The 20,103-nt window shown below is 41.8% G+C and overlaps 2 protein-coding genes and 1 non-coding gene across 6 annotated transcripts in view; all 3 read left to right on the plus strand.

Moving 5' to 3' along the window:
* Tmem62 (transmembrane protein 62) overlaps window positions 1–10,545 on the plus strand; it is a 31,180-nt gene extending 20,635 nt beyond the window's left edge. For 2 of the 3 annotated variants that reach the window (XM_021177647.2, XM_021177657.2), the window contains 4 exons: window positions 1,659–1,743; window positions 5,181–5,285; window positions 7,373–7,491; window positions 9,521–10,533. In XM_021177647.2, coding sequence (XP_021033306.1) covers window positions 1,659–1,743; window positions 5,181–5,285; window positions 7,373–7,491; window positions 9,521–9,847 — 636 coding nt within the window. In that variant the 3' untranslated portion in view covers window positions 9,848–10,533. Of the gene's footprint in view, window positions 1–1,658; window positions 1,744–5,180; window positions 5,286–7,372; window positions 7,492–9,520 lie in introns of all 3 variants that reach the window. The other variant, XM_021177638.2, reaches the window with a different exon arrangement.
* On the plus strand, window positions 6,772–6,985 carry LOC115030560. Its single transcript, XR_003836133.1, has one exon. It is a non-coding gene; the product is annotated as a small nucleolar RNA U3 (small nucleolar RNA).
* Window positions 10,546–11,114: 569 nt separating the features above from the next.
* Window positions 11,115–19,317, plus strand: Ccndbp1 (cyclin D1 binding protein 1). Of its 2 annotated transcripts, XM_021153508.1 has the most exons (11): window positions 11,115–11,310; window positions 11,420–11,479; window positions 11,745–11,824; window positions 12,533–12,614; window positions 14,086–14,182; window positions 14,335–14,408; window positions 14,992–15,068; window positions 15,339–15,616; window positions 16,597–16,657; window positions 18,553–18,599; window positions 18,824–19,317. In XM_021153508.1, the coding sequence occupies exons 1-11, from the start codon at window positions 11,211–11,213 to the stop codon at window positions 18,936–18,938; spliced, it is 1,071 nt and encodes a 356-aa protein (XP_021009167.1). In that variant the 5' UTR covers window positions 11,115–11,210; the 3' UTR covers window positions 18,939–19,317. The 2 variants fall into 2 exon arrangements, with proteins under 2 accessions (XP_021009167.1, XP_021009159.1); XM_021153500.2 differs by lacking the exons at window positions 18,553–18,599; window positions 18,824–19,317 and adding an exon at window positions 17,153–17,393 and having other exon boundaries at window positions 11,128–11,310.
* The last annotated feature ends 786 nt before the right edge of the window (window positions 19,318–20,103 follow it).

Consider the following 20,103-nt stretch of genomic DNA (forward strand, 5'->3'; position numbering starts at 1 on the left):
ACAGAGAAACCCTGTCTCGAGAAACAAAACAAAACAAAACAAAACAAAACAAAAAAAAGAAAAAGAAAAAAGAAAAGAAATAATTAAATGAACATATATTTATTTAACCAATTATTTATTTTAAATTATTTCTAACTTTTTCTAGTAATTTCATCTAGTTTTTCCATTATTGTTAATGTAAGTTTCTTAGGATAAATTCCTATAACTGACTTTCTAAATGAGGAGAAGTCAAACTATTTTTAATATAATTATACAATTTATTTATTGTATTGTTTTCCCCCATCTTCCTCATTAAAATATAAGACCCTCGAGAGTAAGGGATTTTTAGTATACCTACCATATAGTAGGCCTTCAACAAATATTTCTTAGTGAGTCAGTGATTGAGGACTTTTTTGTTTTTGTCTGGTTGGTTTTGCTTTGTTTTATTTTAACATATACTATTCAATGGTCTGGAAAGAGGCTGTAGCAATTTATACTCCAGTTTCATGAGATCTTCCTTATCGTGAATATTATAATCTACCCCTGCCCCGTATCCAACTTCAAATAAAACAGAGTACCCCTCAAGGATGATGAAACTCTAATATTGGTCTAAGTAAATTCAGAAAAATCAATACTAAGCACTTTATTGTACTATCAGTGAATCAGACATTTGGTTCTCTTGACCATGTTCTTTTTATATTACAGAGTATTTTTGTTGTTGTTAGTAGTGTCGATGTTAAAAACAAAACCTCTTGTTTCTTTTTCTACACATACTTTTCATACCAAATGTGTGGGGTTTAAATACTGTCTAGTTCTCGGTGGACACTGATTGGGCATTTCGGACTTTAACTTGGGCAAGGGAGAGATAGCATTGATCTCACCTACAGACTAAGGGCCCAGTCCTACAAAGTCACCCTCCTCACCACCCTGTTCTCCCAAAAGTCCCCTCCAGAAAGCCACCTATGCTTCAGAGAAGTGAGCTATAAACGGGAAGTTTCTAAGACATTCTTTTTGGGATTTGCTAGACTGACTTACAGAACTCATGTAGTTTTCTTACTGGATTCCTAACTTATTATGTAAGAAGACAACTCAGTGTCAGCTAGGTGGCAGAGAGGGCAGGGAGAATCTTAGATGTTCACATCCATGTCCTCCCAGGCATGTACCACTGTGCTAGCTCTCCTGCCCTTGACTAGAGCAGCCTCTGAACCCTCCATAGGATGTCTATGTCAGTCTCACTGTGTAGCATGGCTGATTATATAATTGGCCATTAGTGATGAATTCTGCATCCTCTTCCCTGGAGAGCAAAGTGGGTGTTGTGAGGATGTGTGCTAATCCTCAGCACATAGCCGGTCCCTTTGGCACCCATCCCCCTCCTTAATGGCTTCCTAAAGCTTGTCACTAATCACAGGTGACATTCTCTCCACTCACCACCTCACAGTTGTTTCAGGAACTTCTGTCTACAGCCAAGCATTTAAACAGGAAGTACTTTACTATTTTCTATTATCGTTTATAAAATTATAAAAGCCTTAGTAGTTACTGGAGAACAGAGGATGAAGAAGACTAAAATACAAGTTTCATATTGCGCCACTTGCATTTTTGTTAATGAAGCCAGTTTGAAAGCCTTGTCTGGAGCCATGCCCACATATCTATTCACATTAATGTCACTTGTCCCCCCGCAGGCCCGGGTCCTGTTTGTGTTGATTGTGCTGATCCAGCTCAGCACACTGATTACGTTCAGGTATCTCGCATACCCAGAGCTTACAGGTTAGTAGTCATGATTCCTTCTATTCTAAAAGGTGTGAAAGCATCCCCTGCCGCCCTCACCATTAACAGAGGGTTCTGTGAGGTACAGCTTTCAAATGAACAGTCTCTTTCTTAGTCATATTTTTATCTTGAAAAATAATTCTTTTCACCCTTCTACTGTATGGCAATAAAATGGGGGTTTAATAAAATGGGGGACATTCACAATATTATTTATAATAATTATATATTAAAATATATAATAATTATTTAAATATTATTTAATTTCTAACATAAGTAGCTATTTTTAATAAATAGCTATTTAATATAATTTATGTTGAAATATATTTGAATAGAAAAAATAATTCAAATAATTAAAGATAAGGCTTTAATACAAACTTGGAAAAAAATTGTCTGGATATAGTATGCATACATTTAGTCCCAGAACTCAGGAGACAGAGTCATGTGGGTCTCTATGAGTTTAAAGCTAGCTAGAGTTACACAGTAACAGTCACTATAAAAAGTTGAGGGGAACATTTGATTGGTGCATGTGTGATCTTGAATTGCCTTCATAGAGCAGGCTGTAGAACAGCCGTAAAGGTGACTTTGCCTGTAGTACTTGCCACTTCTCCCAAGAGGAATCTTCCCTGAAAGGTTCCATGATTATATTTGCCAAGCTCACGAGGTGCCTTTGTCATATAGTAATGGATAATAAGAATTAATTGATCATTTCTCATAAACAGCTCTTGTTAGAAGAAGGTGGATTTTCATTGAGGGCTGAGCAGGAAGAGTCCTATGCCCTAACCAGACATTGTTCCTCCTCCCCATAGTCATTTCCTTACTGCTGAGAGCCTGTGACTGAAGGAAGTGACTGTAGTGTCATAGTTACATCTCACCTCAGAGGTCCTAAGGATGACTACCTGTCCTGTCCTTGTTCCCCACCCACCCTAACTGACACGTGTACAAACACCTGCCTTGCTGCCTTGAACAGAGCAGCTGCTCCATAATAAATGATAAAGTCTGCCGCATCTCACCCTCACTAAGGAAGTCATGGAGACTCCACCTGCTGTCAGGCTGAGTGGTGTGCGCACAGAGTCCCAGCACAAGAGAGATGGGGACAAGAGGATCCAGATCTAGAGGCCAGTCTGAGCTATGCAGTGAAACCCATCTCAAGAGCAGGAAGAAGACTTTGTGCACCACCTTGATAACCACTAAAGATGATGCTTATTTCTTCTGAGCTGATATCCTGTCAGCAGAGCAGGGCAACAGCACCGGGCAGAGCTTTTAGTGACGCTGGAGCTTCCTGTGAGCATGTTTAAGTGAAAGGGTAATTTGTGTTTCCACTCGAGCTCTTCCTGGTGAAAGCCCTATTCCTAGTCATGTTCATATAAAAGGCCTATTTACATACAGTACTGACTATTGGCTTACAGAGCTGAAACAGGTAGCTGCAGCTAGATAACCTTTCTCCCCAGTTTTCAACTGTCCATCATTTACTACACAGTCTCACTTGGTTCTGTCACCTGCTTCTGCTTAGGCTCAGACTAGTAGGTGGGCAGAGAAGAGCGGTCCTTTCTGTCCAACTTGTGTTCTTGATGACTTGAAAATCTGTCCCAAGCAGGGTGTGGTGTGGCTCAGGCCTGTAATCCTACCACTCAAGAGGCTAAGGCAGGAGGATTGCCACGAGCACAAGGAGAGCCTGGACTCATTAACAAGTTCAGCAAAGGCCGGATATAAACGTTAACTCAAACAAGTCAGTAGCCTTCCTTTACACAAGCGATAAACAGGCTGAGAAAAATGGGGAAACAACACCCTTCACAATAGTCACAGATAATATAAAATATCTTGATAACCAACTAACCAAACAAGTGAAAGATCTGTATGACAAGAACTTCAAGTCTCTAAATTAAAATATCAAAAGGAAAGGAAAAAAGTCATTTCTTGGACTTTGTTGTGATAATTCTCAAAAAAGAAAAGAACCTAAGGACATTAAAAAAATATAGATTCCTAGGCCAACTTAATTCCAGTATTCAAATATCTGCGCAGCAGCACGGAAATCTATTCTTGTTTGTTTGATTCCGAAAAGCAGCCAGGTTTAGAAAGCACTAGTTTATAGTCCAAGTCCAAAAAGAGAAACAAGAACTCATAGCCTTTGCATTAGTGTTGATAGGCTTTTCTGTTAACTTCTAAATCCTTTGAGGGTTAATGCTGCATTACTAACTTTAAAATGACATTAAAATGACATGTCAGCACTTTCTTCCTAGCTGATTAGCTTAATAGCGCCAACACATAGCTTCACAGTTCAGTTATCTGGCCTGAAAGAAATATATTCCTTTAATGATTCAAAGAATCTAGTTTCGAAGTATTTGAACAACATCATGACCACATATTAAAGTAAAGCTAGATATTGGTTTGTTAGGGCTGAAGTAACAAAACACCAAAGTTGGCCTAAACAACAACAAAATACTTTTCTTGAAAATCCATAGCTAAAAGTCCAGTATCAAGGCTCTCTGCCCCCTGGGGCGTCTCCCCCTGCCTTATAGATGGCGCCTCCTTCCCTCTGTCCTTCCACAGAGCATTCCTAGATCTGTGTTGTCTGTCCACCTGTAGGTAGAGCTTCATGGTGAGGGCTGCAGGAAGTAAGGACCTATCATATGTGGAGAAGGACTTTTTGGACAGATACTTGTGTGTAAGATAAAAATGGAAACTATTTATATATTTGATAAAGCTTTTAGATGTTTGTGTATGGGCTGGAGAGATGGCTCAGCGGTTAAGAGCACTGATTGCTCTTCCAGAGGTCCTGAGTTCAATTCCCAGCAACCACATGGTGGCTCACAACCATCAGTAATGGGTGATCCAATGCCCTCTTCTGGTGTGTCTAAAGACAGCTACAGTGTACTTACATACGTGAAATAAATAAACCTTTTTTTAAAAGTTTGTGCACTTGGATACTGAATCCTATGAAAAGAGTGAGGGCTGTATTGGTCATCCTTTGAGCATGGCACACTCTTTCAAGTCTACCTGGGGATAGAATAGTATGCTATAGACCTCTGGCACGTGTGTCCGTCACCTAAATTCATCATCTACACAAGAATTCAATATATTATAATATGTATATCTACCTGGGGATAAAATAGTATACTATAGACCTCTGGCACGTGTGTCTGTCATCTAAATTCATCATCTACACAAGAATCCAATATATTATAATATATATATAATTATATATTCCCTTCTATGTTTCTATCTATACAATATCTTACAATAAAATCCCCCTTTGAGCTTCCTACCATCTGTGATTTTGTGTGTGAATTTGAGTAACGTCTGTGCATGTAGTAAAAGCTTCCATGTTAGCAAAAGATTCACTGAGGATGGAAGGTGGTGACAAGGAAATATTCTAGAAAAGGTTTAAAGACATTAATTTTGCATGTATTTACTAGGTTTTAAATTTTTCTTCTGTTTAGAACCTCTGGGATTTGCAAATATGACCACATTTTCCCTTCATATCTTGAGCAAAATAAACATCTCCTACTATTCTGTTTTGTTGTTGACCTTGTATACAGTGCTGGGTAAGTAAAGTATAAACTCTGAGATTGTGAAGAATTCTGCTAAAGAATATATTGAGAATTTTGACAACAAAATAATTTATACTCCAAGTATAGCAAATGGCCTACAAGTCCTTCATAAATTATTTCCTAGGAGCTGGTTTTAATAAATAAAGCTATTTCTTTTTTTTATAAAGATTTATTTATTATTATACATAAGTACACTGTAGCTGACTTCAGATACACCAGAAGAGGGCGTCAGATATCATTACTGGTGGTTGTGAGCCACCATGTGGTTATTGGGATTTGAACTCAAGACCTTCAGAAGAGCAGTCAGTGCTCTTACCTGCTAAGCCATCTAGCCAGCCCCTAAAGTTATTTCTTAATATGTTTAAAGGATATGCAGTGAATATCAGGTTAAAGAAAGGATATTAAAAACACTAAAGAACCAGGATTTATTATAGAGATATAGTAGACAATAGAAGTTCTGTATAAATCTACTTTCACAATACCTTCTCTGACCATCTTAAAAGTTTCCATTTTTATTACATTACATTCATCTGGCTTTATATTATTCTGTTTACTGTGTGTTTCCCTATCCGAATATCCATGGCATCTTGTCTCTCCTGCCTACTTATATGCCAGGCACTGAGCATCTGAGTATGTAGTTTGGTGAATATTTATCACTATGTAGACCAGGCTGGCTTTGAAATCAGAGATGTGCCTGCCTCTTTCTGTCTCCTCAGTGCTAGAATTAAAGGCCTGTATCACTACACCCAAAGAGGAGAGATTTTAAAAATAGTGAGGAAGGACATGAGGCATGTGGATCTCTGTGGGTTTGGGGACAACCTCTCTACATAGTAAGCTTGAGGTCAGCCAGGTCAACACAGAGAGACTATGCCTCAATGAAGCAAAGCAACAACAAAATTCATCTAAAAAAACACAAAGCTACTTAAATGAGGAATGAGTTCAGTCATGCCTGAGGTAGTCTATTTTACTGATTATTATACCTAATGCTTCATTTAGTCACTTATAGAAGCAGAAAGTCAAATGTGGTAACAAATACCTGTAATCTCAGAGCCTGAGAGGCAGAGGCAGATGGCTCTTTGTGAGTTCAAGGTCAACCTGGTCTACATAGTGAGTTCTAGGTGAGTCAGGGCTACACAACACCCATGTGGTGGCTCACAACCAGCTGTAACTCAATCCCAGGACATCTGATGCCATCTTCTGGTCTCTAAGGGCACAACATGCATATGGCACAAAGACGTAATACAGGCAAGACACGTCATAATACACATGAAAGTAAATAAAAATCTCAAAAGAAATTTAAAAAGAAGAAAATATTAATGTGTTATATTAAAGTTATTACAGCAGAATGTTAAAAATCTTGAGTGTGATGGTGTTTTCAAAATTTATAAACTATATACCTATTTCAAGTATATCATAGACTAAAATGATTTCATCATCCAGAAAAGTGTAGAGAAGATGGCTGGTTAGAATGTCAGGTAGAAAGACTATACTTTCAGGGATCACTTCTATAGTTCATTACTAGAGAAGTTTCTCTGACTGTGTAGAGCACCCAAAACCAGGAGGATGAGACATAGCGCCCCTCCTGAGCGTGAAGCCGGCTGTAGGTGCTGCTTGAGTGCAGCTGCCTCTTGCCATTGATGATTGTTCTTCTGTCCTTCAGGAGAGTGAGAGGGAGGGAATGCAGTCTGAGTGGACTTAAAAAAAAAAAAGAATGTCAGGTAGGAAACAATGATTATCAAAGAAGAGATGCCACAAAGCAAAATGCTTAGTGGTGTTGAGTTTCATGTCTCTTGCTTATTCCCATAAAGTTGTTTTGTAAAATATGCAATCAGACTCATACTTTAAATTTTATTTTTATTTATTTTCAATGTGTGTTTATATGTGTGGACATATGTGCCACAGTGTTTATTTGGCAGTCAGAGGACAATCTGCAAGAGTCAGTTCTCTCCTTCCACTATGTGGGTCACAGGAACTGAATTCAGGTGGCCAGGCTTGGCGACAGGTGTCCTAACCCAGTAGGTGAACTCGCTGGCCAAGACTCAGTTGTAACACTTCTGCTTCTCTGTCCATCACTCCCTCAGGACCGTGGTTTGTTGGTGAGATAATTGATGGCAAATTGGGTTGCTGCTTTTCATTTGGGATATTTGTTGATGGACATTTCCTGCAAGGTGGTCTAACATTTATGAATGGAATTATACAGGTAAGAGGTCCCCAGAGGAACCCCCAGGCCCTATGGGACTAACCATGTGACAGGAGCTCCAGATCCTACTCTGCAGCGTCTTTCCTGCTCACTTGCACAGCAGTGTCTAATAGCCCATGGTTTGCACTCCTTTTGTTTTTTCCCTCTTCTCTTTTGTAACATCTATATCTATTTTTAGCCAAAAGGCTGAGAAGTAACTTTGGACATCTAAAATACATTGTGTCACTTCAGGGTTCTTGTTCTTGTTCCATTGTGCTTTTAGGGATGGGGTGGGGTGAGGCAAGGTCTCTCTATAGCCCTGGCTGTTCTGAAACTATATAGACCAGACAGGCCTCAGACTAACCAAAATCCTCCTGCCTCTGTGCACTACTATGCCCAGTTTTTATCACACTCTTTCATTGATGAAAAGGAAATAGAGTTTTATTGTAGAATAAATTTTACATTGCCAAGTTTTAAAAACTGATTATATTGAGGGAAAATGTTTCAGAGGGATGAAAAGAAAAAATGGACACATAAGGAGAATTGAGTTATCTAAGGAAAACGCTGCTGTTCAAAAAGTAGAGCTGGACTTCCCAGTGCTGTCTTAGCAGGAACATGTTAAGAAGGTGGCACTATGTCTCTGGAACATACTATGGGACATCCTCTTTCCAGTGTTCTTGTTTGGGAAACACTGATAAAGTAGTCTATATTCAATTCCTTTAAAATAAACACACAACTTATTTGCATCCTTAGCCAGTGGCTCTGTCTCCAACGTCCACCTGATTTAGTGGTCAGCAGGTATTGCCTTAAAGAGCCTAGGATGTCTCCCAATCCTGGACTTCTGTTTCTTCTCCTCAGAGTGTACCTCCCTCAGCTACTCATTGCTGCCCTTCATGCTTCAAAGAGTCTGTTGCCTAGTTACCCTTTCATGAGCCAATTATTCCTGTCATTGAACTTATCACAACCCATAAGTGTGTTTCAAAATACATGTTTGTCTGTAATATATATGTATGTATTTAATGGAGCCATTTAATTTTTATTTTATGTATGTGAGTATTTTACCTGTATATATGTTTGTGTGTCATGTGACTACAGTGCCCTGGGAGACCAGAAGAGGGCTTCAGAACCCTTGTTTTAATGTTTACCAACAGTTGTGAGTGTTCATGTGGGTGCTGGAACTCAAACTTGGGTCCTCTGTAAAAGCAGTGATTGCTCTTAATCACTCCTCCCTAGCCTGACACCCATCCCACCTTCATCCACCCCACTCCCTTTTGGTTTTGTTACTTGTTCACCAATGTGCCTTTAACCTAGAGCCTAGCACAGTGCCTGCTGTGTAATCGGTGCTTTATGGATATTTGTTGAATGAACCACACACAACTACACCTGGATTATAACCTATATCTAATTTAGATTTTAGTACTCAGAATGCTACCTCAATACTGATACCTAAGTCCTCCTGTCACTCTGTTCACATAGAATCTATACTCTGTTGTGTGCCTATGGAGATTACTCAGTTCATTTCCAATGTAAACACTGTATATATCTTTATTACAGTATAACTGTATTACAGTAGCGACTTCAACATAAATCATGCCTACCTTTAAGGTAAACAAAAGGACAGGCAAATACACAGTTAACTATAGGTCAACTGTTCTCTAACAAAGAGTATGATCAATGCATTAAAAATCAGACATATGCTGGGTATGGTGGTGCAAACCTTTGATCCTAGCACTCAGGAGGCAGAGACATGTGGATCTCTGAGTTCGAAACCAGCCTGGTCTACAGAGCTAGTTCCAGGACAGTCAAACAGAAACTTTGTCTCAAAAAAAAAAAAAAAAAAAAAAAAAGCAGACATATAAGAGTTGGAACATAGCTCGGGAGTAGAGTGCTTGCCCACTGTATGCAAATTCCTGAGTTCTATCCTCATCTCCCAACCCCAAGAAAAAACCGACATCTAAACTAAAGACATATTAGGAGAAGTTACTGAGTCCCAACCCTTCCCAGGGCAGGGCTTGGTGGTAAGTTAATGGTCCTGTCTCCTTTTTTCTAGCTGGTGTTCTTTAACATCCCCTTGATGGCTTACGTATGCTGGAGTTTGCTACATCGCTGCTTTGGTCACAGCTTCAGGTCTCATCTCCACCAGGGAAAATACTGGAAGATTATACCTGTTTACCTACTTATGCTTCTACTGTACATATGGCAGGTTTATTCTTGCTACTTTCTTCATGTGACATATGGCTCCCTAGCCTTTACATTCTCTCCATTGAGGACCTGGTTGACATTGCTGACACCTGTGTTCATTTACCGTGTGTGGACATTGAACTCCACTGAACTTGGAATATTCATGGTGCAGTTAAAAAGCCATCTGAGCTCCTGAAGTCCATGGCTTACAGCTAGCAGCCTGGAAGAAGTCCAGCCTCCACATTTGTGGCCCAGATCTCTGCCCTGTGGCAGATGGGAAAGCCAGTATCAGTGGGTGAGCTTCAGGAAGCAGTCACTCCTTGGACATCTGAATGTTGGAAATGTTTACTACTGATTCTTGCTGTGTGGACTGCAGAAAAGTCTAACAACTGATTCTTCCTCAGGAGGCAAAGAGCCCTAATCAAGAAGATTGCCACAGTGGGGTCTCTGTGTCACTGAGTCCCTTGGTACTACTGTGTTTATTAGGGTCATCCTGTGAAAAGCATCCAGCCCGAACTTGGAGTTTAGGATATCATTTTCTGCCTAGGGAGCGTGTGGAAACTTGTCCTGGACCTTTACTGCTCCTGAGACTTGACTTCCCAGCCTGTTCCCCCAGTGATCATGGGCTTACTGCTTCCTTAGCCAAGGTTGTTTTCAACTAATCAAATAAATGAATGAATGGTAGCCATAAACAATGGGTTGGAGAGATCAGTGGCTAAGAGCATGTACTTTACCTCCAGAAGACCTGAGTTCAATCCCTAGCAACCATGTCAGATGCTCACAACTGCCTGTAACTCTAGCTCCAGGCCAGAGCCACTGTGGGCACCTACATTCATATGTGCACTGACTTACACGTGATTAAAAAATAATAAAAGATAAGTATTAACAAAGAAATATCACAAACGGATCTGCAATGTTGATAAACATATGGGAACCAGAAAGTGGGCCTGGTTTGGGGGCTTGGAGAAAGAATCACCAGGGAGCTGGAGTCAGCAGTTAAGAGTGCTGGCTGCTCTTCCAAAGGTCACAGGTTCGATTCCCTTCACTCACACAGTGTAACTCCGGGTCCTGGGGATCTGATTCCTTCTCTGGCCTCTGCAGGCACTGCCACGAACATATTTGCAGGGAAAAAGCTCAGTTACATAGAAGAGTGGCCAGGTCTCTAGTAGGTCAGAAGATGCCTGGCTGGGTCTTTTGAGTGGCCTAGTGTCATGGAGGGATGGGTGGTGGGGTGTAGCCAGGGACTGGAAAAAGTCTCTAGATCTGAGGGGAGGGCAGGTGAAGGAGGCGTGGCTGGGTCTCTAGGCCGGGCCAGGGGGAGTGGGCAGGTTTCCAGGGCGCGGGGAGGCGTGGTCTTGTCCCTGAGTGGGCGGGTCTCTAGGGGCGGAGGCGTGGACGGATGGCCTGGCTGTCTGGGAAGGCGGGGTCGCTACACTGAGAAGGAAGGGGCGGGACGCGCTGTGTGTTGCCGGAAACGGGATGAGTTTTTCAGCACCGGAAGTACTGCGGCGGGGCCAAATGGCTTAAGCGTCTTAGCTGGTTCCCAGAGAGAGCCTGCGATGGCGAGCTCGACAGCCGCAGTCCCCTTCCTTGCTCCGCCTCTGGAGCAGCTCCGGCACTTAGCAGAGGAGCTACGGTCTCTTCTGCCTCGAGTACGGGGTGAGTTATGGGAATCTGCACCCCGGGCTCCGGGTAGGGATGTCGGGCGTCCGGTCAGGGCTCCTCTCACCTGACTTTTTGCTTTCGGGGTGATCCGGCCTTCCTCAAGTCGGCGAAGCCCAGGAGACAGCGGAGGAATTTAATCGAGAAATGTTTTGGAGAAGACTCAGTGAGTGTCTGCCGTTGCGGGCTCTTCCCTCATCTCCCTGCATCCTAACCTTCCCTCTGCTGTCCCCTGAGATGACAATGTCTCCCGTCCTCATCCCTTATCCCACCCATTCTCCGCACTTGAAGCAGAAATATAAAACGATTTCTGGAGTTGTTTTGGAGATGTTGATTAGAGTGGAGAAGGGACGCGTTATCTAAAAAGTCCAAGTAGCAACTTTAACCTTTTAACACTAACTTTGACCCCCTGCCGCCTCTGGCACCCCCAGATGAGGCAGCAGTGAAAGTGAACGGGGAAGCCACTGTTCTGACAACGCACTTCTCTAAACTTCCATCGCCATCTCCACAGGTGAGCTTTGCTTCCGGAGGGTTATTTTCTCCTTAAGAATCCTCCCGTTTTCTTACCCTTCACATTCAAGCCACACTTATTTCCCCCACTTAGCAAGCGCGGTTACAGTTCTTACCACATGGGATTGTTGTAAAGACCAAATAGCCAGGTGCATAGGGTTAGAAAGGTCTTCTAAATTTAGTCTGAAACCCAGCCAGGTTAGTTCCTCTTAACTTTCAAAGCCCTTGTTGATTTATAGCACTTTCACATACATATTCCCCATCTGACCGATGAGTAAGCAGGTTTAGAGGCTCGGGTCAATAAATAGCAGAGGAGGAGTTAAATGTCTTTGCAGTATCTAAGCAGCACCTGTTATATAAAACCCTTTAGTATTAAGATGTTGCTGTTGCTGCTGCTGGTACACACCTTTAATCCCAGCACTTAGGAGGCAGGGGCTGGCGGCTCTCTTGAGTTCAAGACCAGCCTGGTCTACAGAGCAAGTTCCAGGACAGCCAAGGCTGTCCTTCTTTTTGTAATGCTTTTTATAATTGTCAGGTGTCTACCTAATTTCTTTCTAGTGTGGAATGAGTACATTATAAGGCCTGACTCATGACAAGTTTTCATAAAAGAATTAACCATGCACTATAGATGTTTGGTCTCTTCCTTAGTAAATGGGTTGACAGCATTGATGTTGAACATTCTTTCTGAATTTGGTCCATCACCTCATAGGAAACCCAGAGGATCTGTGAGCAAGTCCGTGTTGCCATCGAGCAAATAATTACAGTGTATTATTCACTTCCTAAGGACCAGGGTAAGTGACCATACACAGTAGTGTTGTATTCATGGGCTAGGGCTTTGCTAAGGTAGTAGACTATATCCTGACATGTAAACATTATATGTTTATCTTCAGGGTAATATTATATATTTATACATAAACATATTATCCACGTTTGCTTTTCTTCATTATGAGCATGTGACTTTCCTGTGAAATAAAATCAAAGATAATTTTATATGTGAGTGACCTTTGTGGCACTCCCTTATGTGAAAGTACAGATGCTATGTAACTGTGACTTTCCGTCATTACTGTTTTGTGTGTGTGTGTGTGTGTGTGTGTGTGTGTGTGTGCAGGTACACACATGGGCTCTCTCCTTCCACCGTGGGTTCCTGGAATTCAACTCAGATCATCAGGCGTGTGCAGCAAGTGCTTTTACCTGCTGAGCCATCTCAACTGGCTGTTACATTTTTTATTTTATTTTATGGGTATGGGCACTTTGTCTGCATGTGTGTCTGTGTACCACATGTATGTGGTCCTTGCTGAGGTCAGAAGAGGGTGTTGGGTTCCCTGGAACTGAAGTTACAGACAGTGTGTGCGCTGCCGTGTGGGTTGTAGGACTTGGCCCTGGGTTCTCTGGAAGAGCACTAAGTGCTCTTCAGTGCTGAGCCATATCTTCAGCCCCTCAACTGACCCTTTATAAAAAAAATCATCTATTATTTGTGTCTGTGATGTATGAAGGTGCACATGTTTATTCAGGTACTTATGCATGTGTATATTTGTACACATGGAGGCCAGTGTCTTGTGGTTTTGAGAGAGTCTTCATTGGAGTTCACTGATTTCCCAGGGAGCCTCCTAGCTCTGCTTCCCCTGCACTGGCATCATGGGAACACTCGAGTGTGTCGGCCTTTCTCATGTAGGTTCTGGGAACTGTACCCAAGACATCATGGTTATGTAACTGGCACTTTCCCAAATATGCTGTCTTCTCAGCTCCTAATTCCTCTTCTTTTTAGTCCATTCTAATTCCTACATATGTTTGCTGGATCTCAGCTCCATACCCATACCCAGGCCATCCCGACCCTCCTCCACCTAGCATTACATCATAACCTATTGCAAACCCCTTCACAAGTTAACGTACCCTGGCCCGTAGATTTATGGCGTCATTGAAGCTCTACAGAGAGAATCAATGAAAGCATAACATAGTTTATCAGGGTTACTAACACATGCTTTACACAGCCAGTGTTCTGCTCACAGTTATCAAAGGGCTGGCATCCTTAGTGAATGAATACAATGGAAAGACTTGCTCCAAAACTGTTGGAGAACAGCTCTAGGCAGTGGCAGGAGGATCAATAAAATGACCTGAGAATTTAAGGAGGCTTAAGCCTCGCACTGGTGTGTGATTTAAAGCATGTGGGTATCAGTTACCGCGTGGTTCTCGAACACTCCAGAAAGCAGGTGGTGACATTTGAAATGACCGGGCAGGCAACTTCGAGTTTGGGTTTGGCCATAGGAATCACCCTGAGAAAGCTGGTACGGAATGCTGTCCTGGACATCGTGGACGGCATGGCTCAGCTCCTGGAAGTGCTTCTTACTGCTCCATCTCAGAGGTAGTGGGTGCTGCAGTGTGGGCTAACGGTTAGTGGGGTTCCTTCACTCAGGGAGGGAAAATTGGCCCTCAGAGCAAAGTCACTCATCTTGGACCTTATTGGGAGGCAGAAACCTAGGTTATTGATATGTCCTTGTTAATTCCTTTCTCCAGCACTGAGAATGGTGACCTGATTTCCTGCAATAGTGTCTCAGTCGCATGCCAACAGGTGCCTGAGATCCCAAAAGGTGGGTAGGAGTAAACTATGACCTGCTGGCCAGAGCAGAGAGGCCTCTCGGGTCTAGCTTCCAGCTGTGCCTTATAGACATATTTTCATTTCTGTGAAGACTTTAGTGAAATAACATATAGTTTATTTTCATTGATATTAATTGATTTGATACTTTTTGCCATTCCTTATGCTCATGTTTGGTTTGGTTTGGTTTTGGCAGTGCTGGGGATTGAGCCCAGGGTGGGCCAGTCAAGCGCCGTGCCACTGAGCACAACTGTTCAATTCAGACGACTCCTCTTACTGTGGCGCTCTCTCTCTAGTTGAACAGATAGTTGCTCTCTCTAGTTGCTCTCCTATTACTGTGCCAGGAACAGCATGGGTGAGCTCGCTGAAAGAGCTATAAAACAGAGCCAGGCAGACTGTGAGTGGCTCTCAAGAGAATGTGGTAATAAACACTATGAGACAGTTTTAGGTGAAATTAAAAACTGTCTAGGCAGAGGGTGTAATAAGAGAATTAAAGCAGTGCTGGTTTCCCTTTGTGAACTTAAGAAAACGGTTAGGTTTCTCCTCTAATTCTAGTGCTTCTGATTTTTCATTCATAGATAACAAAGCTGCAGCCCTTTTGATGCTGACCAAGAGTGTGGATTTTGTGAAAGATGCACATGAAGAAATGGAGCAGGTGAGGGCACTTACCCGTCTTTCCTGAGAACTGATCATAAAGGCAGGGGTTGCCCGCAGCTTGACTGAATAGTCCCACGCTCACTCCTGTCCTGCCCTCTGTCTCTCACTGTGTTTGGCTTGTTTCTCATTGCCTCCTCTGCTCCTTGCTGGACAAGCAGAATGAGAATGTTGGTTTCTAAATCGATTCAGTTTTGTAGCCGATATAGCAAGGCAGGTGGCTGATGGTGGTGGTGTGTTTTTTATTCGCAAATATGATGGTATGTCTTAGGCTGTAGAAGAATGTGACCCTTACAGCGGCCTCTTGAATGATTCTGAAGACAACTCCGACAGCCACAGTGATGAGGATGGTGTGTTAGGGCTTCCCAGCAATCAGGACTCATACTGGTCAGAGGAAGATCAAGAACTCATAATCCCGTGCCTGGCGCTGGTGAGAGCATCCCGAGCTTCGCTCAAGAAAATCCGGATCTTGGTGGCTGAGAATGGGAAGAAGGATGAGGTGGCCCAGCTGGATGACATCGTGGACATTTCTGATGAGATCAGCCCCAGGTAAGCGTGGGTTGCACCGGGAAAACAGGAGTATTGGGATCTGGGCTGATGCCGTTGCTCCAGGGATTCTTCCAGCTTTTTGTGTTTTGAAAATTTTCAAGCCTAAAGGAAAATTGAAAAAATACTTAAGTCAGTAGCTGTACATCCTTTATTTGGCTTCTGTTCACCTCTTGCCCCTGTGTATTTACTTCTTGATAAGTAGGTATGATATGCTTTTCCTAAATCATAAAGGCATAAGTGACTTTTCACCCATGAATATTTTATCAGCCACCTCCTAAGAACAGACACAGAGTCACATTCAAGAAATTTAACATTCGATGTAATAATAATATCTAATGCTTAGAGTTCTCTATTTGTCTCAAAATGTCTTAACTACATTCTGAGTTTCATTAAGATCTCTTTCTACATTTGCTTGGCATCTGTTTAATTTCTTACAATCTTAAATAGTCTCTGTCCCTTCTGGTCTGACTTGACATTGGCATTTCAGAATTACATATGGTAGATACACAACGATTTGGATTTATAAGTAGTAACAAAGTTAAACATTTTGGGTCAAAAGTTAGAGTGTTTTGTACTTTCCTTTATATCCTGCTGGGGGGCACCTGATGTTGATTTTCCTGCTTAGTAGTAATAAATTTAGTCACATGGTTAAAAGTAGTGGCCTCTTCTGAAGAGGTCCTTTTGCCTAACATGTTTAGTTTCCATTGATGAACTCTGTCAGTATCACTGAACTGATGGTTTTGAATCCTCATGTCTTTGACAGAACTAATTCCCCATCCTGTGAACCACGCACGTTCCCCCCCCCCCGCCCCCCAGCTTCCTAAATAGTACATGTTTATCCCAGTAAACATTGGTTGGGTTGCTTCTGCATTGCATGCCTGCTTAAATTAAGGAACTGAGTTGGTTGTGTACTGGGAACAGCCACGCTGAGCTCTGCCCCCTTTCTGTGGTTAATGGTTCCGTTTGTCTGCTTCTCTTAGTGTGGATGACTTGGTTCTGAGCGTATACCCACCTGTGTGCCACCTCACTGTGCGGATCAGTGTAAGTACCAGCTTTCATTAGTATTTATAGAGCATTTATATCGTCACCAAACTTGTGTGCAGATAAAATATCTTCATAGTTCTTGTGTGTATTTGTGCTTGATAAATACTAGCTGAACTCTTTTTATAATAGCCATGTGCTTTGATACTTTAATTCTTTTTCTTTTTAAAGATTGATTTATTTATTTTATGTATATGAGTACATTATTGCTTTCTTCAGACACGCCAGAAGAGGGTTACAGATCCCATTACAGATGGTTGTGAGCTACCATGTGGTTGCTGGGAATTGAACTCAGGACCTCTGGAAGAGCAATTAGTGCTCTTAATCACTGAGCCATCTCTCTAGCCTCTGATATTTTAATTCTTTTAGAACTACTTGAATAATTGTTTGAAAAGAAGTCCAAACATCTTAGAAAGCAGTGCATTAAGGAACAGTCGTTTAACATTTTTTATTTAGCTGGGGAGGAGGGGCACGTATGTCCATGTTTGTGTGCAGGTGAATGTGTGCACACTCAGAGGCTCTGTCACTCTTCCTGATTACCCTGAGACAGTTCACTCACTGAACCTGGAGCTGGTCTTGCAGCCAGCAAGCCCAGCGATCGCCTTGCCTCTGTGCCCACAGCGCTGGGGTAACAGATACACACATGGTCATCCGTCATTTTTTTATGTGTGCTTGGGTTTGAACTCTTGTCCTTATGCTTGCAAACACTCTTAGCCACAGGATCTGATTACACTGAATCAGTACCACAACATATATTTTGTATGTATAATATATATATGTATTTGTGATTTGATTGTATTCGTGAAATGCTATAACTTTATAGTTCTGTTTGTTTTTAATGACCTCCAGTTCATCTCACTGATGTAACTAGCAGGGAAGTGATCCTGCCAAGCAATTCACATTTTACAAGATGTATTGGTTTCAATATTTGATAAGATAGATGGAGGAAGATTGATTAATGTGCAGAACTCTTCAGGATGGCAGATTCTTTGGAACATTAACTTTTTTGGCATTAACTTTTTAAGAACTAAATTCCAGCTCTACCTCAGGTCTTGAGATTTCCCGTCTTAACTGTCTTGAGCTTCTTAAAGTTCTAAACAGGACCATATGCCATTTCTGCCTCCGAGCCTGAGCTATTATAACTGTTAGGGTCTCCTTTTAAAAAGAAATTCTTCCTGTGTGTAATTCAGGCTGCCTTAAAACTCACCATTCTTCTGCGAGGTTAAGATTATCCTTGTTCCAAATTAAAAATATTAAAGATGAGCTGGGTGTGGTAGCACATGCCTTTAATCCCAGCACCCCAGAGGCAGAGGTAGATGGATCTCTTAGTTTGAATCTAGCCTGGTCTACATAAGTTCCAAGACAGCCAGGGCTACATAGAGAAACCTTGTCTCAAAAAACAAACAAAATTAAAACTGTTGAAAACATATAAATGTTATGCCAGAGGTGTTCCTAAGATCTTGTTAAACAGAAAAGAACCTAGTCAGTGTTAAATTTCATTCATTCATCCATCTATGTATTGATTGATTGATTGTGTATGCATATGTAAGTCACAGTTGTATGTGTAGAGACCCGAGTATAGCTTGTGGGAGTCCTTCCATCATGTGGGTCCCAAGAATCATATTCAGGTTGTCATGACAGCAAGCATGCTTACCCACTGAGCCATCTCATCAGCCCTTAGCAGTCAAGACTTTTTTTTTTTTAACATGAGTGCTGGAAGTTCAAACTCCGGTAGTTCTTCAGGTCTTCATAGTTTCAGAACACCAAAACATTTCCTCCACCCACTTTAAGGCTCTTTTGAAATGATTCTGTTATCATCATTAATTGTATCTTCAAGTTCTCCTTTCTTTTGGTGCCATGGCTCAGAGTGAATGTTATCTCTGTTCCTTTTCTAGTCTGCGAGATTGGTGTCTGTTTTAATAAAGGCTCTTGAAATTACAAAGTAAGTATGAAGACTTCTCCCTGTGTGCTTTGAGACTAAAATCATCTGCCCAGCTATTCTGCCTCATTTTAGAATAGCATGCGGGTATGGGTAGGGGTGTGGAGCAGCCAGTCTTTGAAGAGGAATCCCTTCTTACCATAGTTTCTTCTCTGCACTTCCTGGGAATGCTTTTCCCTTCACATCGTGTTAACTTGATTTTTTTTTTTTTTTCTGTTTTATTCCAGAGCAAGTCATGTGAGCCCCCAGCCAGGAGATAGCTGGATCCCTTTACTCATTAATGCCGTTGACCATTGCATGAACAGAATTAAGGCGCTTACTCAGCGTGCAGCTGAACTGTGAGCCTCCGATCCCTACTCTTCTTTCTCCCCTCACTCTCGCACCCACGCTCCAGTGTCTGCTTTACCTATTTATTTTTTACGTTTTTTTAACGTCTGCTTTTAGAAGTGGAGCTTTGACAGGGTGTTTGCTGGATAGAAAGGCAGCTTCTGTCTTTAAGAAGAGATTGTTACCAAGACTCCAGGCTAGGAGAGATTGCAGTTATCCACCAATCATACAATGTGCTATGCTTCTGTGCTGGACACAAATTTCTACAAACTTGTGCTCTGAGCTGTTTTTTGGAAATCCTTAAAGAAGTTGACTTATTCTCTAGTTTACTACAGTAAAGCATATTGTTTTATTAAGATTTTAATGATCTCAATAAAATGCTAACCTACTGTGATTAAATGTGTCATTTAATGTGTCCTCTGAAGTGTCATTTAAAATCTTCTGTCATAAGCCAGGCATGTTGGCATATACCTTTAATCCTAGCACTAGGATGGCAGAGACAGGTAGATTTCTGAGTTCGATGCCAGCCTAGTCTATATAGTATATTCCAGGACAGCCAAAGAGCTCACAGAAAGACCCTGACTCAAAAAGAATTAAAAAAAAAAAAAAAAAAAAAAGGACTGGGGCAGTGGCTAGTACTGCATTTGCTAGTATGTCATGTGATGAGTGGAAAAGAAAAGTCTAAGACTAAGGTTAGTATTGGGTTGATAGAAGAGGGAACATAGGCTGAGGTAGATTGGAAAGACTGGTAAAGATAAACGATCATACAAGATAGAACAGTTTCCTCTCTCGGGAGACTAGGCAACAGGCCTGCAAATCAGTTCAGTCTGTTCTTTGGGAGAGGAAAATAAGGAAGGAGGAGGAGGGAAATGTGACCCAGGGCAGTTAACAACAGGAGCAAGGTGGCATGCTTACCAGACCCTGGGTTTTAGATAGGTGCAGGGAGGAGAGAGAGCTGGCCTATGACAACTGGCCAGGTGACCAGATTCAACCTCATCTCTCAGTGTTCCTTTCCCAGTTACAGGAAGCCTGCCTTACCCCTGAGAGTTCCTCCATTGTACTCTGGTTCTCTCCTGGTCCGACTTTGAATAACTGGATTACAGATGCTGATCCAGGCTGTGGTTTTTTTTTTTTTTGGGGGGGGGGGGTTTTGAGACAGGGTTTCTCTGTATAGCCCTGG

The sequence above is a fragment of the Mus caroli genome, chromosome 2 (assembly GCF_900094665.2).
Source record: "Mus caroli chromosome 2, CAROLI_EIJ_v1.1, whole genome shotgun sequence".
In the NCBI taxonomy this organism is placed as follows: domain Eukaryota; kingdom Metazoa; phylum Chordata; class Mammalia; order Rodentia; family Muridae; genus Mus; species Mus caroli.